Below are 17,549 nucleotides of genomic sequence, written 5' to 3'. Positions count from 1 at the left end.
TCAGGACCCTGAAACCTGGTGTTATTCCCTCTTGGCACAGAAGAATTTGGTTGTAATGGCCCAACTCAAATCCAGCTGCAGTCACAGCTCTTCAATTCAAATTGTATTTAACAATCTCAGTGAAGGGGATTTTCTTATCTTCCTCTCCGGGTCCACCACCACAATTGTGCCAGCTGGAAAGTCTCCCCACGTGGCATGTACGAGCACAGTAGCCTCACAGAAGAAATGCATTCACAACAGTCCAGACTCCTGGGACACAAAGAGGGGAAAGAGGTCTAACCCTTGAAAGGCAACTGTCTCATTTTAAAGAGGACAAAGCAAGCTGCCTCTGGTGTGGCCAAAGGTGCTGAAATTTGCTTTGAACCATAGATGGGAACTTCTCTTCATTTTAGGGTAGGTTTCTACAGTCTTTACAACACCACAGAATTCTCTTTTAGAAAAGAACATACAAAGAAGGTCCAGAAATTCTCCTTCAGAGGTTTGGGTAAAGTAAACTTGAAGGAGCCAGCACCAGCAGAACTGGATTTATCTACTGGCAACCCAGCAGTTCGAGTATTTCAGTGCCCCTGTACCCATTCAAGCTGCATTTGGGATACAGCCCAATAGCATTAGCATTTATGCTAGGGAAAAATTAGCGAAGAATGGTACCTGCACAGAGCAGTAGAGCTTTGCACGAACTGCACGTGTACCAAAAGTACACTGGGTCTATAAAGAAGTGGATTCCTTCTGTGTACCTACAGCTTTCTAAAGACAACTACCATTGTGGCATCCAACCAAAGTGATCAATTAGTTAAGGAAAATGTGCTCTGAAATAAGGCAGGAATACTTGCCATCCTACAAATTAGGATTTCATTGTCCATGTAACCACCAATTCTAATCTGGCCACAATGGTCTTAAGTACTGAAAAAATCCCAGTTCAAAACACCATTTTGCCTTGTTCAACGGCAGTCGTCTACTAGATCTGCCTCTCACAATTCATTCCTGTACCCCACTGACCAAAACCTTCCACTTTAAAGAGAAAGGAAAGAGCACGGCAACATCATGCCTGGTAAAGTTATACAATGTTTATCCTAAATGTTATTCTTCCATTGTGGGTTATATGCAGCTTAAGGTAAAGGGAAATTGTTCTAAGCTGATAATAAATTATGTTGTGCAGTAATCTATCTATATAATGTTATTATTAAAGTTATTATAATGTTATTATAAAGTTATTATTAAAACTTTCCAAGAGACTCCACATGTGGATGGGCTGGAAACCACTTAGCCTTACAGCCTATCTATTGGATCTGGAAAGGGGTACTTGGGAGCAAACCAATGACCACTTCTGGAAAAGAAAAATCCTCACTCTTTCAGCTTCCAGTGTGATTTACCACTCAATTGTGTGAGACAGCTCCACACGTGCTGAGCAGACGCCTGGATGGATTAAAAACAATTCACTCATTTCCCGCTGTGCTCCTCCCCTTCCTCCCTTTCCTGTGACACAGACCATAGTCACTGCCCTGCCTGTGCAGGACCTGACACTTACCTCCGTGGATCAGGACAGGGAGCCAGGAGTGGTATGACTCAGAAAGGCTGACAGAGTTGAGAGGCTTCCACTCAGTACTGCAAACCAGCCAAGGCCAAGGGGTAGAACAGGGGGACACAGTGAAACGAGGAGACTGTGACTCCTTTCTGTTGCAGCACACGTTGGCACACGAGACACCACTGCGCTGACATCCAACGTGCATGGCACAGTAGCAGTAGAATAAAATGTGACCCAGACCAGCTGTGCAGTTTTCTGATTCTGAACACATCATACCACTATTCACTTCTGAATATTAGTTGTCCTATCTCAAAAAAGCCTCAAGGTGATAAAGCTGAAGCAAGAACAAGCCTAGCTCTTGAACAAGATCTTGGGGCAAAAGGCAGCAGGAGAAAAGACTTAATATCTTCGTTTTAACTTTAATCATATAGCTCCTTCTTTTATTGACCCTCCCTTCCTATCTACAAATAAGGGTGATTCACTCTGAAATGGTACAGAACATGGGGACATCCAAATAATTTGTTCATCAAATGTACCATGCACACACATAGCTAGCCAGGGCTTGTGTCTGTACTGGCTACAGTAATTTCTGAGATAAACCCAAAGAATTTCATTTCACTAGATCTCAGAGAGGATTCGCTATATTAAACTAGTGTCTGCCTTTAGCAGGAGTTGCTTTATGTGAAGAGCTATGCAAGAGTGCTAAAGAGGAGGGAAGAATATGCAAGCTGAGACTGATTAACTCATTACATGTGCTATGTATCAAATACCAATTTCCCCAGCACGGAACACTAATGTGAAAAATCCCTGACTTCTATAAGAGTGCCTGGGAATTGTTGAGCAGAGCTAGAGAGAGGCTTAAGCTGGCCAGAACACAACAGTATAGTGTTTAAAAGACACTGCACACTGAACAGCACAAAGCACTACTTTCCTGCTCCTTCGGAAGAAAAAGCACAGGCTGCTTCCTCAAGCAGGCATGTGCCTCACATGGAGACAAGGTTCCCAACCAGCTATCATGACCAACTGAGAGCCAAGGAAAGAAGGGTAAAGAGAAGCAAAATAAATCAGTCAGTCACACCAACCTACAAGGCTTAAAAAACAGCAGCAAACACAACCCCAAAACAGATAAGCTGACTCAAGCTATCTGAGCAGCTGGTCCAGAATTTAAATGGATAGACATCTTCCCCCTTCTCACCCCCTCTTCCTCCCCCTCCCCCCTTTTTTAATGCTAGTCATCCTCAGAGGATTTTCTTAGCTTTGTTTCCCTTCTTGTTTCTAGGAAACAGAACCTCCACTAGCTACTGAAAAAAAAAAAAAAAAAAAAAAAAAAAAGAAGAGAATAAACCAAAACAAGAGAAGGGCAGGGAAAAAGCAAAGGGGAAAAAAAACTGAAAGAAAAGGAAGACAGAGCATCAGTCCTGCCAAAAGAAGTAAAAAATTCAGTACATTTCTGTCCCCCCTCACTCCTCCCACAAGACTGACTTTGTTACTCACTGCATAACCCTAACAGATCAAATTAAGCAACTTTGGGGTTATTTCACTTGCCAGCATAAGAACAGGCGAGTGCAGGCAGCAGTTGCAAGACCTTCAAAGAGGATGTAATTTTCTTTCCCATGTTGTCTTTTCTCCCAAGGCAACAGCCTTATACGAAATTGGTGGCCTAGAATATCTGGAGCACTCCATGCCTTCAGCCTTTATGGCAGACATGGAAGAAAAAGCCTCTGATAACACAAGCATCCCACCAAAACAATACCAGGAACTGTTGCCACACACTGCCCACGCAAAAGCCTCATTAGGGTCAAAGAAGAGAAAGGGTAAAAGGTTCAAAAGCCAGTGAGAAGGAAAGAAAGTAATAATGTAACACTCAGCTCTTTGGCACTACTGTGGAGCTGGAATGAGCTTCGGTTGTGTTAGGAACTGCTTCTTTCAGAAGATTCAGAAATTTCTCAGGAGATTCAGAAACTCCAGGAAATAGAAAATCCAGAAAAGCGATCGTATTAAAAAAAAAAAAAATACTTTAGGCAAACCAGAGACCACAGTTAAGATTCTGGTCAAAGAACGCCAAAGCTTCTCATGCACAAGTCCTCTTTCACGTACACATTCATACGCCTGGTGTGGATGTAGTCAGGATGCCTGGGGCAATTGTTTTGATCTCAACCAAATGAATCTAGGTATGTTGAAAGTGTTCTTAGGAAAATACAGAGTTGTTACGTAAATTCAGCTTTTAGGGGTAGGACAGACTGCAGGAGCAAAGCATCTGCATGTCAGGATTGCAAAACCTCAGTAGATGAGCAGAGGACTGAAGAAATCACTGCAGGACCTAGAGGACAGCTGAAGACCACAGAATGGTTTAAGTTAGAAGGGACCTTAATGATCATCTAATTCCAACCCCCCTGCCATAGACAGGGACACCTTCCACTAGACCAGGTTGCTCAAAGCCCCATCCAGTCTAGCCTTAAACCCCTCCATGGTTGGAGCTTCTACAACTTCTCTGGGCAACCTGTTCCAGTCCCTCACTCCCCTCAGAGTGAAAAATTTCTTCCCAATATCTAATCTAAATCTACCCTCTTCCAGTTTGAAGCCATTCTGCCTTGTCCTGTCACTATATGCCCTTGTAAAAAGTCTCTCCCCAGCTTTCCTGTAGGCCCCCTTTAGGCACTGGAAGGCTGCAATAAGGTCTCCGCGGTGCCTCCTCTTCTCCAGGCTGAACAACCCCAACTCTCTCAGCCCGTCTTCATAGGAGAGGTGCTCTAGCCCTCTGATCACCTTCATGGCCCTCCTCTGGACCCAGTCCAAAAGGTCCATGTCCTTCTTATGTTGGGGGCTCTGGAGCTGGACACAGTACTGCAGGTGGGGTCTCACCAGAGCAGAGGGGAAGAATCACCACCTTTGACCTGCTGGCCACACTTCTTTTGATGCAGCCTGGGATATGGTTGGCTTTCTGGGCTGCGATCGCACATTGCCAGCTCATGTTGAGCTTCTCATTAACCAGCAACCCCAGGTCCTTCTCCTCAGGGCTGCTCTCGATCCGTTCTCCGCCGAGCCTCTATTTGTGCTTGGGATTACCCCGACCCAGACGTAGGACCTTGCACTTGGCCTTGTTGAACTTCATAAGGTTGGCATGGGCCCACCTCTCCAGCCTGTCCAGGTCCCTCTGAATGGCATCCCACCCCTCCAGCACGTCTACCTCACCACACAGCTTGGTATCATCAGCAAACTTGCTGAGGGTGCACTCGATCTCACTGTCCATGTCACCAACAAAGATGTTGAACATCATCAGTCCCAGTACCGACCCCTGAGGAACACCACTTGTAACTGGCCTACACAAGAGATGACCAAGCTGCATGGACAGGTCATGAACCAACTGTGCATGAGCCATACCCAGCCTGCTATACCAGCCTCACTTAAGAAGCTTCGTGTCCAGTAAATTCAAACAAATAGAAGGAAAAATAAACAAAATAAAGCCCTTGTACCAGAAATGCCAGGATTTGTGCAGATCAAGAGAAATTCACTGGAAATGAGAATGGGGGGGAAAAAGAAACAAAAACCAGCAACAACAAACTGAACTTGCATCAACTTAGTAAGGTCTGCACCAGTACCCCTCTCATGTTTTGACTCCTTAACTAATGCTATTTTTCTTAGAGATTGTCTTGACTGCAGCAAATCACAACAGCATCACAAAACAGGCCAGCCGTGGCAGAAAAGCAGCAAGTCTTATAGGCCATTAAACTGTTACAACACACATCTGGTATATTCCATAGGTCTCCTGCCCAGGCCCTGAGATGTTACCACCAACAAGTAAGAACAGGAATTCCCCTGTAAAGCCCTAAGGAACTACATAGCCTTTTAATTACCCAAAAGAATCCCCAGGTGTCCTCATGCTTGATTAAATCAATGTTAGGCACGCACAAGCTCATCAGAGGACATCACTATTAACAAAACTGGTCTATCTTTAGCTATGCAAGAGCCCAAAACATCTGTTAACTGCACTTGTTTTATTCTCTCTCTCCTTGCTCTCTTCAAGCGTGAACATATTCAGTGTCAGAAAAGATGCAGAGGAAGAGGCAACACACACTGGAATGTATTTGCCTGGCTCCAAAGAGTTCAAGCATAAAGGCTGCTGTCAAGTGCTGACGTGGATCTCGAATTGTCTGCAGTTTAACAGACTGCCCACTGACAGAAGAAGAGGCAACGGGTAGAAATTAAAACACATGAAATTCCATTTGAACACAAAGGAAAAATAAAAGAAAAAAGCAAAACAACCCACTTCTTTGTTTTGTTGTTTTGGGGGTTTTTTTGGTACTGTGCGAGTAGTCAAACACTGGAACATGCTGCCCAGAGAGGTTGTGGAGTGTCCATGTTTGGAGATATTCAAAAGCTGCTTGGCCATGGTCCTAGCCAACCCTCCTTGAGCATGGGGGTTGGTCTAGATGATCTCAAGAGGTTCCTCACAACCACAACAATTCTGTGAACTAGGATATCAACAGGATGGGCAAAAATTTCTGGCCAGTTTTACTTACCTCATCTCTCATTTTGGCCACAAACACAGAATCCTTAAGTGTTGCTAGCCTTGTTCTTGTACGCTTGAAAACGTCATCTATAATTATTGTGGAAGTTCCTTTATTCTAATTCCAGCTTTCATGTCTTAAGAGTACATCTGTGCAATGCCACTTGGAGATACTGCCCTTCCTCTTCCCCTTTAGCTTGCTGACCAGCAGAATAAACAAGCTCAGAGGAAGATCCAAGCTCATATGGACTTCTGCAACCCAGCCAGCTGGAGTATCCCCGTGTCGTGCTACATTAGGCAGTGAAGGCTTTTCCTGAAGAGTCGCTGTTCTCTCTTCCCAATCTATTCCCACTACAGCATCATATCTTTTCATCTAAGTCATAGATATACCCCATCTCAACAGCTACGCTTCCACTGGCATGGTAAAATGTTTTTCTTCCCCAGCTTTTTCAAAATGCCATCCATTATGAGACCTCTTCCTGCATCTCTCATGGTCCCTTTAAAATTTTTCAGGGAATACATTCTTTCAGAGAAGTCCCACCCCACAGACCAGCAACTCTGACCTGCTCTGCTCCTCCATGGATACGTGCCCTTTGGGTGAGCTCTACCTTCAGCAAGATCAGGATCTGGCCCCAGATGTCTATGACTTCGCTAAACATGTAACTCACAAAGCAACCTCTCCAGCCCTCAGCTATCTCCCTCTAGTAGCTCTTTTGCTGTCCATCAAAGTCTCCTTCTGGATATCTCTATCTGGACTTAGAAGACTGCGGTTGATGTATGTGGATTCTCTGGAGTGCAACACATCTAAGGGGCTCTCAGCCTGAAATCTTTCTCCACATTTGGGTGAGGAACATGGTAAGTCATAAATTGTAGGGCATACACAAGAAGGCTTTTGTCAATTCATTGAAGCATCACTCGCTCCATTAGGTACTCACTGGCTTGAGAATCACATTGAGTTATGAGTAAGTTCACCACACTACAGAGCATAGTCAAAAAGTCCACAATGTATTTAACTTCCATCTTAGAGCAAGAGGAAGGTGCGGGGTTCCATTAAAAGGGATCCCATTAAAACTTGACAGGTAAAATGCAATCCCTCTGCCTTGCCAATTACACTAACAGTGCTGAGTCTTGTCATTCTCTGGTGTTTAGAGAACAGTAAATAGCCTCCCTATAGAAGACCATAGTGGAAACACTCTCCATCTTTATGTTGATGCATCAGTCCTGGTTTACCTTAGCTTAGAAGAATGTGATTAGTGACTCACCCTGCCGGATAAGCAACGAGGCCAGTTCTGGGGTCACAGGCTAATCCTCTGCCTCCCGACACAGTTATCCCCAACACCTTCTCCAAAGTCACCTAGTGCATATGAAAAAGAAAACAAGAAGTATTATGAAATATGAGTGCTGTTCAAATGGACTCATTCACAGATGCGGATGGTCTGTTTCACACTGGCACTGAGCATCACAGCTCCTAGAAATTCACTAACAAGGACACAGGTACAGAAGCAATCCTACTCAGTTTTCACATAGGCACAGTAAAATATGGCTAGGGTACAGAGAAGGAGTTATCAATCCACTGATTACTTTGTCCACGCCACAGCATTGCAAAGCATTACAAAGACAGAGGATTGCAAGCAGCAGATAACACTAGTGAGAAGCTGGGACACATATTCACTGCCCACCGATTCCCATCCTCCCAGCAAGAGCACTTAACGACTTTCTCCAGAGCTCTTTCCCAAAAATTGTTTCCAGGTTGACCCTTTCTCTTTATCTCCACCATCCAGTGGTAGATGGTTCAGCCTGGTCCCGGCCTCATATTCCTAGGAACTGAATAGTCAATTTTTCCCACAGTGCTTGAATTGGAAACCACATCCAGTGGACCAGGGCATCCCTCCCCAGGAACCTCAATAGACAGAACAGCTTACATGACTGGGTTTGCAAGCCCGCATACCAATGACCCATGCAAGAAACAGTAATCCAAAATGCTTGCTTCTTTCCCCCCTGAGCAAAGATCTCAATTATTTTTAGGAAAAGAAAAGAAATGCAACTGGCAGAGTTACTTGGACGATACAAAGATTGCCAGGACTCTGTGGCAAGAAGCCATGAAAAGCAAAAACAAAAAGGGAAGGGAGGGGGACAGACAGACACAACACAATATTTCGGGGAGCACTCCTTGATAGAGAAAGCATCAGAATTTAGCAATTACCCCAAAAGCAAAAGCTTGCAGTAGGATTACACTGCACAAAATTTGGTTTGTGGCGTGAAAGGACTCAACCTCTGAGCACAAACCAGTTCTCAGCCCTGGGGTTGTTTTGACCGACACAAAATTATTCTCTTTCCTTTACATTTGCACAGCTTTTATTTATTATATATTTAATGCATACATTCCTCCTCAGCATTGCTGTCCCTGCCAAACTCATGGATTTTACTGGGTCACAGTCTTCTGTTTTTAATTATCATCATCTAAGTTATATTTGGTTACTGCCTTAAGGGCATGGACGCGGCATCAGAAGTTGCTATTGTACTAATTACTACTAACTTTAATAGCTGCCCTGAAGACGAACATCTTGTATTTATACCAACGTGGTGCACAAAAAGCAGGGGCAGGGCAGGTTCCCCACGCCACCCTTACCACACAGCTTACCAGACCTGAGGCTGTAGGGTGAAGAAACAAGGTCTCACTGAGCTCATGGCCCAGGTTACTAGGGAAGGTGACAGAAGTAACCCCACACAGAGAACCACCTTGCTTCAACAGGTAAAGCAGTGCTGAGGTGCCACCATTTAAAGTGAGCCGTCCATGCTTCATCGAGTTCAAATTTGGCCTGCCTTCAAACCAGTGACACGTAAAGTGGAAGATTTCATATCCCAGTCTCTGGAACAAATTGGTCTTTTTTTCCCTTTTAGTAATAACATACCCCAGATACTTTGAGACAGTATGAGAGAACACCAAATTGTCCCCTTCCCTTGCAAAATAAGTATATCTGGAAATATGGCTTTTACAAAACTCCACTGGATTTTTGTTAAGTATAAGAACATACAATTAAAAACGCATTTACAAATCCACCAGTAAAGAAAGGAAATGTTGGGGGGGGGAGGAGTGAGGGAGGCTAGGAGGATATCTACTCTTCCAGGCTCATTAACAATACTTATCAAAACACATTTATTTTTAAAGCAGCCTCAAATATGCACAGAAAGAAGAATCCAAAGCTTCTGCCACTGAGATTCCAGCTCATATCAGCAGTTCCCAACCCATCAAACTAAGAGAGGTTTAAATTCCTATAGAAACCACATTCTTGACAGCGGAGGAGGAAGTGGAAGAGACATGCCATTCAAGTGCTCCAATCTAGATAAGGCACCAATTACTTGATGCTGTCAGCAAACATCAATTTAGCAATGCTGTGCTTATGCTGCTCAGCACAGGCTTTAGCTCAGGCTTGCTGTAATTGCAACTATCTTAAAAGGCACTACTTGACCTTGTCTATGCAGCTATTCAGCAGCAACTCAGCAACCTCGTTTCACCAACAGGTACCTTTTTGTTCTGCAAGGACGTATATCAAGTCTCTTGGTGTGCGGTCCTACACCACAGCTGAGCTGATTTTACAGCTGCATGCTCTGGAGAGGACAGTTCCTTCCTCCCCATCCTACTCATCCCAGTGACACCCCCCACTGTTTCCCTTGCACCAGCACTGGCACGACAGCTGCCTGCCCAGCAGGTCAAACCAGCAGAAAACCATGTCAGAGTTTTTGTTTTCTGTTTGCCAGCCTGGGGAAGCCACAGGGAGCTCAAAGCCAGGGAAAAGAAAAACTGTCCCATTTCACTCGCAACTATATCAATCCAGCTGTACCTCCAAACCCCACCCTGTACTTGGTGGTATGGAAAAAATCTGCCCTCTCCTAGTCTTTTAGAGGGAGAGAAACTGAACAAGAGCACTAACTGATTCATCTTGGCACTCTCACCCCACCAACAGCAAAATGTCACGCTTGCTCCAGCGTCTTCTCTCACTCCAGGGTCTGCGGAAGCCCCATGCTGCTCTGCCAACAGACTATTTGTGGTAATGATACAAGGTGGAAAGTCTACCTTGCTCCTAGGTCAACACACAGCTTGACACAAAAGGAGTAGCTCAGACTTCAGGTCCAATTATTCTACTGCCAGCAAGCATCTTCTGGCCTCCAAAAGATCACTCATTCCGTTAGAAAAAGACAACGACTATCAAGGCATACCACTGGTATTGATAGACCTAGTGCCACAGAAACAGATACCAACGTCCAGAGACTCATAACTAACTTTCTGAAAAAGACTCCACCTCTTTTGCTCCTAGTCTTAGCTTTAAAACCTTCCCAATGTCAAGAATTTGAAAGGCAACCCCATGAGCCAATCCAATGCATGCTCTTACAAGACCTCCACATGATAATCCTTGAATATTAAAAACAACTTGCTTCGAAAAGGAGTACAAGCAAAATTTAAAATTTGGTCTTATGAGATTTGTGAGCTCCACTTCCACCACCCTGCCCAAAATACACCTCCAGACAAGGTGACGTAAGGGCAAGAGATAGTCAGCCACTTGTCACAAAACTTGACAGAAGAATGAAAAACATTCCAGAGAGAAAAAACAATAGGCAACAACTCAGTATAAATAGGATTACTCCCAACTTGCCAGCTAAAACAAAGAAATTATTAATATAACTAATTAGGGCAGGAGTACGCCAATTTTAACTTCCTAATCTGAAATTAAGATTTGTCAGCAAAGGGCAAGTTTGTTGATACAGGTCTGCCATTATCCCACTTCTGAAGTTATGACTTACAACAAGGTAGGAACCCACTTCCTCATGTGGCAAGTGCAGTCTCCCAGTCCTACAGAGCCATAACCACTGCCATTCACACAAGTCTCCCAGGTGGTACTTCAGCACATCCCAATCAGAAATAAATTCCCTGACACACCTGTCCAAGTCTAATCTGAGCTAACCACAGGACCTGGAGGGTCCCCCTGCAGATCTGAGATACCATGTTCATTACCAATAGCTCCAATGTTGGCGTAATTTGCTTCCCACGGTCATCAGACATGTCACTGCTTGCTCAGGCCTTCACAGGCAATCAATGGGGCAACTCACCACCCTCATCCAAGTCTGGAAACAACTGCAAGATTAAACCTGTCATTTTGTGTGACTAAATTAGAGGTGCAGAGAGGAGGCCGGCTAGCCACATTTGTTATTTCGTCTTGAGACTTCTATGAATAGTATTTGGCACGTGCAGTCAAGGTTCTCTATGTGATTTCCAAGTTATTGAATTGATCCATGCGCAACGTGCTCCTGCAGCTCTCTTCGCATTGCCACTATGCTACCTGTAACCACCCCATCTCCATTCCTTTGAGGTCAGCTTTTCAAATTTGAAGGCTCACTACACACTCTTAGGCACCAAAGCCAGAATCACCTGTGCAGCTAACACCTGTCTTGCAAAACCCGATATTCACCCATTTTACAGGCTCAAATCTAAATTTGGCTGCTTGGAGTTGCACAAATGCGTGAAGAAATTTTAGTGCCTAAGCAGATCACTCACCCTTTTCCTTCCACGTCAGATCCCAAGATCATCAGATAGTTCCCACACCTGGTAGGACCAAACCAGTAGAGTCCTGAATTGCAGGACTGAAGGTACCAACAGGTATTCATGGCAGCCAGGCCTTCCCAGGGACAGGGGCCTTGCTGCAGCCCAATCCCACCTGGAAGTCAAAGGGCACATCTGAGAGCAGCCTTTGCTTCCCTCAGACATGGTCCCACACAACACAAAGGGAAAGCCCACGCTTGCGTGACAAGGCCACCTCTGCCTTACTACTGGAGATGCAGATAATCCTTTTGGAAAGGCTGGTCTAAACAGCCCCTGCCAGCCCTGTTTGTCTCTTCAGGAAACAAGATGCATGACCAGCTGCTCCCAGCTCTTAAGAGTGAGGTTCATACTTGCGTGAGCTACTTCTGTTGTTTTGAGGAAGTTACCACAGGCAATTTTTTCCACATGCTAAAAGGACAACACAGAAATCCTTGAAGGATTAGCCCAACCTCACCCCCCTGCAAACACTCTCCTCCTTCCCGTTGTTTGTGTCCCTTTGGGATCGTCTACACTGCAAAGCCACATAGAGGCCAACACTGTGGCCTGCACATCTAGGCAGCACACTGTTAGAAAGCAGTAGTAAACACACCCAGCGCAGTAATAATTTCCACCAAAATGGGTGCCAAAGGGGACAACTTAGTCACAGTGACAGTCCTGCCTGACCTGAGCACACAGGCACTCTCCTGCACAGTTTTACTAATGAGCCACCACTGTTGGATAGGAGCTCCTATGTCTATGCCTGCTTGCCCACCAGTAGACTTCTGCAGTCTGACTTCATCTTAAAGAAAGAGAGGAAAAGAACATATCAAGAGGAAGTCATTTTTTAACACCAAGTATCCCTCAAAGAGTTTCAATTGTAGACTGAATTATGCTGCTACTCACACCATCACCCTCCCCAGGCCAGCAAAAGACTAAGTAGGAGTTCAGTAGTATTTTACCCCCTCTTCCCCATACGCATATGCTCAAGAAATTAAAGAGTTTTCTGACTCGATCGCCTCACCTCCTGCCTTCTAATACTATTCACGTTCTCTTCTGGGCCAAAAACCTCATCGTTCTCTACAAACAAGCTTTATTTAAGCATGGAAATAAAGAAGAAAATGTTTGTGAGGATACATGCAACTCTCCAGTGCTCAAAAATACCACCGTGGGGAGAAAAATGGTGTTACTGTACAGGGCTGCCCATATGTCCCAGTACCTACAGCACAAAGCAGGAGACTACAGTCTGGGAAAACCATGGCCAGCAAGCAGATGCATCTGTTCCAGACTTCACGAGACTGGCCATCTTGGATCAGACACCAGCATCTAGCCCTGATTCCTGGTTCCATTTGCAGCCATAAGTGAAGGAGAAAAGTCAGGAAGAACAGTATCATAAACAAATGCACGGATAAAGTACAAGAGCAGGGAAAGCAAATTTGATTCTTTCTCACCTCCTGTCAATCTCCCAGTCTCAAAACAGATATTCTGAGACTGGGATAGGTTTTTAACCTATTTCAGTAGAGTTCCCTACCATGAACTTATCCCTTATGTCTATAACAGCTTAGCACTCACCACATCTTTTGGCAAGGAACTCCACCAGTCTGGTACATGATGCAAGAAGAACCATCTTTCATTGCTTGTTTTAAACCTCACTTCTATCAGTTTCATTTGATGTGCCCTAGTTCTTATACAGGAAGAGAGAGCGAATAGTCAACCCCGTCTACCATCTTTAGGTGGCTCATGATTTTGTAAGAAGCTATACTATCACACCAAATCATCTGTGTTCCAAGTATAAGCGTCTTCACTTACTCAATTTATGACTCTCCTGAAAGCCATTTCATATCTTTGATCAGCTCTGATGCTCTTCTGTGAACCACCTTCCAGGTCCGTTATATCCTTCCTGAGATGAAGAGGAAGCACCAAGACCACATACAGCTTGCAAGGTGTAGTCACAGCAAGTGTTTACAGAGCAGAATAATATAGTCTTCCCTTTTGTTCTCCATTCTTTTTTCCCCCATTAATACCTTACACTCTATCTGCCTTTTTGACATCTAAGATCATTTACAGACAGCAGCAAAGAGAGCACCCTGCTCAGCAAAGTCACAGATAAGAACTCCTGCTGCCTTGCGCTTGGAAACTTACCCCCCATTCTCTCCTCTCTGCTCTGCTATGGAAAGGGAAATTCTACTCTTGAATCAACAGTTTGATTTCAACTTCCCCCTTCCTCTCCATACCTTTGTGAGCACTTATTCATGAACAAGGGCATCCTCAGAGGGAGTTCGTGCAGCACAATTATTCCATTCCACTCCAGAATGGCTGCTTCAATAAATGTCCACATGCAGACAAGTTCTATTTTAAAAGCCTTCCCATGGGCCTGTGTATAACACAGTTAACGTTTGAATCCATTTAATTAACTAGCAGCATCGAGTCAGCATGAAAAGACAACATCCATCAGAGTTCATCTATCATCCACTGCACAATGTGCCTGCCCTCATCCCTCTCTGCCTGAATGTGGGCCATATTAAAAATGTATGTGCAAAAGCATGTGCTCCTGAAAGCAGTGGACACAGAAATCCTAGGGATACATAACCCATGGGGCTTACTTTGGAAAGCCTTTCCTAGTACATTAAGTAATCACTTACCATCTCGGCTGAGGAGTGGCTACATAATCATCTTGCTTTTGCCTTTAAAAAAATGCTTTTATAGCTCGACTTGAGACCCCAATACTTTTCATTCCTGACAATACACTGATACAGGGAGCTCCAAAATCAAGCCCGAGCTTCACAACAGCACTGTGGTTTCCACCGTCTCCCTGTATTCTCTCAGAGTTTTCAGCACCACTGCAACAGACTCCGATGTGTTTTCTGTGCTGCAACACTGCAAAGTCCTATCAATGCACTCTGGCATCCAATACGTGAAAATGCATCCTCGCTGTACATTGTCAGCGTCAGCATTTAAGAAATAGCTGTCTATTTCTTACATAAGTGAAATTTGATACAGAGCACCAAACCTCACAGCTGGCCCTGTATGTACATCTCTCCTGCTGCCCCTGAGCCCCACCGCAAAAAAAGCACGTTCAACCTCCAGGGACCAGCGCACACATTGTAGGCTCTAATCCACCGTCTGAACACGCTGTCTGATCTCCTGTTACTGCTGCAGAAAAACAAAGGCTTGAAGTTTTACATTTAGCTCTGTTGTGCTTCCTTTGGCACATTAAACACAGAACACTTATTGCAGTATACTATTCTACTTAAGGGGCTGTCAGCATTTCCACTGCAAAGCCTTCATTTCAGGGCTTTATAACACAGCTGTGAAATATTCATTTTGCACTTGAGCTTAACATGCAAAGGCCTGGCTTTGGCCCAGGTTCCTCTGCCTGTTTGTTTTTTCAGGAGTTGGGGGTTTTGTTGTTGGTCTGGCAGGGGGAAGGCTGAAGAGGGGTGGATGGAATTAACTGCAGGGGATGTTTGACTTACAAGAGCAGACAAACAGCAAAACCATTCAGCTCCACAGTTCATTTCTGTCCCCCACCTACCCAATGCCTCCCCTTGTTTTTGTACGTGCACACAGAATATGCACTTTTTTTTTTTTTAAGTGGCTTTTCTATCCTCTCCCTCCTCTCTAGCATGAGCCTTCTGTCCCTCAGAAACCAATGCTAGCAAACACTACTGTCTTGACAAGCCTGGGGACTGAAAATATTCCACCTGCAAAAGCAACACCAGTAAGCTGAGCTCCAACACACGACCAATTCAGAACGTCTGTGTCTTGACAGAGCAGTCTCCATGCCTCTCGCAGGAAGTCTCACAAGCCTTGCTCACTGCCACCATTGCAGACTCATACCAATTCCCTAACCAACCCTCTAAGAACTACTCCAAGACCATCAAACTGGTTTCATGCAATCCACCACACAGACTTGTTGCAACATTTCAAGGTGTTTCCAGCCAATGCTCAATTTGAGGCAGCATTCGTGGGGTGAAAGGATTCAGAGCTATGTCTGACCACTGAAAAAGCACTCACATTTTTTTTTTTAAATTGGTTAAAAAGAAAAACAAACAAAACAAACACACACCTGACCAGAACATCATCATCTGCAACAAGCAGTTGCCAATTCTAGGCAATTTGATTTCAAGATAAACATTTTAAGAACATCAGGGAACAATCTCCCACAACACAAATTATGAACGATGCACCTTGGCACAAGAGTGGCAAGGGTAGAAACTGACTTGCCTAGGGCTTGAATCGCTGAGTTATGGGAAGCATTACATTACATTTGTAAACCTGCATAAAGGCAGAGGTGGGATGCAGGGGGAGGTGTCTTCTGATGGAAATGCTGAGCCTCAGCTCTAATGGCTCTGCCAGGTGTCACTACAATGGTTGCACAGGGGTGTGCATGCATTAATTAAAAATGATCCAGGCAGTTGAGAGAACAGGGAACAAAACAGGGAGTGAGTTGGAAGAAAGGGAATGTGAGCAACCCAGGGTCCCTGCAGGCCATCTTCCCATGTGCGCCTGCACACACCATGCGTGCATTTGTCCATCTCTCCACACAGCCTCTCTTGCCTGCTCTCCCCTCCTGGCCTCCCCACCGTGCTGGCTGCTTTCAGCCCGATTCCAGCTGTCAGGACTGCATTCCTGACCCATCAGCCCCAGCTGTCGGGGGCTACGTGCTGAATCTGCACTCTGCCTCCTTCTTCGTGCACCTGGAGTAAGGCAGTCCCAGGGAGGCCATAAATACCATTGCATAGCCCCGGGGAAGTGGGTGGGAAGCTATTAAAAGCACCTCTACCAGGAATCATTGTGAGGGAACTCAGAACTGACAGCAGCACACATCTGCAAGTGTCCCTGTGGCCTGCAAAAGAGGGTACATCAAGGGTTAATTTCCTACCAGCTTCTGCAGAGTCATTAAATAATTACCTTCTGTTTCTTCACTTAACACCAGACTGATCCCCCAATTTTCTCTTCCCCACCCCCACACCAAGGTCCAGTTTCTTCTAAAATACTTCAGGGATGAGAGGCACATGTAACTTTATCAACCCTGGTTAACGACATGGCAAGCAGCAACTTCTCCTCCTTCTCCCCTTCAGCCATCATCCTCATCATAAAAGCAGCCCCAACTCAGATTTTCATGACATTTCACAAAACCTTCAGAGTATCCGGCCTTCAAAGATACAAATGCGGTGAAGGGACAAGGGGTGGAGTGTGTGTAAATTGTCCACCTTTGTCAGTGTTGTGATGATGGATGATATTTTGACTTTGGTGTGGGAAATCCTTTTTGTTGATGTAAGCAAAGTTTGTAAAGATTGAGTGATGAATGTATACTTTAAAAAACAAAAAGGAACATCAAACAGGCTACAGGTTTGCCAGCACATAAAGAGTCAATCCTTATTTACTCCAGACTAAGCATCTGCACGTGGAATCAATGGGACCAGCTCCACCGGCAGGCGAGCCCTATGGGACACAACAGAGAGACGCATCCTGCGTGGGCAGGCTTCAAAGAAGCCATTCCTTGAGCTCTCAGGACCTGGAATTGTGCAGGATCACTTCTTCACAAGGAACAGATTTTTCCAATTTGCAAACATGCGTTACTTTTTCATAAGGAAAAAGAGCTGGCAAGATACCAGACTTTATGTAGGGGGTGCTTCTGCCCTCCCACATTAGGCAATTTGTCCAGTGATTTTTTTCTTGATAGTAGAGAAAAGGAACCAATTCACCTTGCCTGCACAGGGAACTACCTGTAAGAGTATTAGGTACAAGCGAGGACTTGCAACACTCCCCCATTAATCTGTCCCAACGGTGGAGATCAAAGGAAGCAACTTCTGACTTTCTGGCAGTGTTATACACTGGTCTCCTCCAAATCCATGCACGGGGCCTGAATATAGGCAAAGAAAGCGCTTCAGTGAGAAGAAGTAGTAAAAAAAAAAAAAAGTAAATACAGCTCCCTTGAGCAG

General features: G+C 44.8%; 1 protein-coding gene across 1 annotated transcript in view; it reads right to left on the bottom strand.

Moving 5' to 3' along the window:
* MAPKBP1 (mitogen-activated protein kinase binding protein 1) overlaps positions 1 to 17,549 on the bottom strand; it is a gene marked incomplete at its 5' end in the record, with an annotated part of 100,386 nt that overhangs the window by 62,896 nt on the left and 19,941 nt on the right. The window contains one exon of the mRNA XM_082485506.1: positions 7,292 to 7,383. Within this exon, the coding sequence (XP_082341632.1) occupies positions 7,292 to 7,383 (92 nt within the window). The remainder of the gene's footprint in view (positions 1 to 7,291; positions 7,384 to 17,549) is intronic.

The sequence above is a fragment of the Vanellus vanellus genome (assembly GCF_965231255.1).
Source record: "Vanellus vanellus genome assembly, chromosome: 6".
Lineage (NCBI taxonomy): Eukaryota > Metazoa > Chordata > Aves > Charadriiformes > Charadriidae > Vanellus > Vanellus vanellus.
This window is presented reverse-complemented; position numbering and strand designations above follow the sequence as displayed.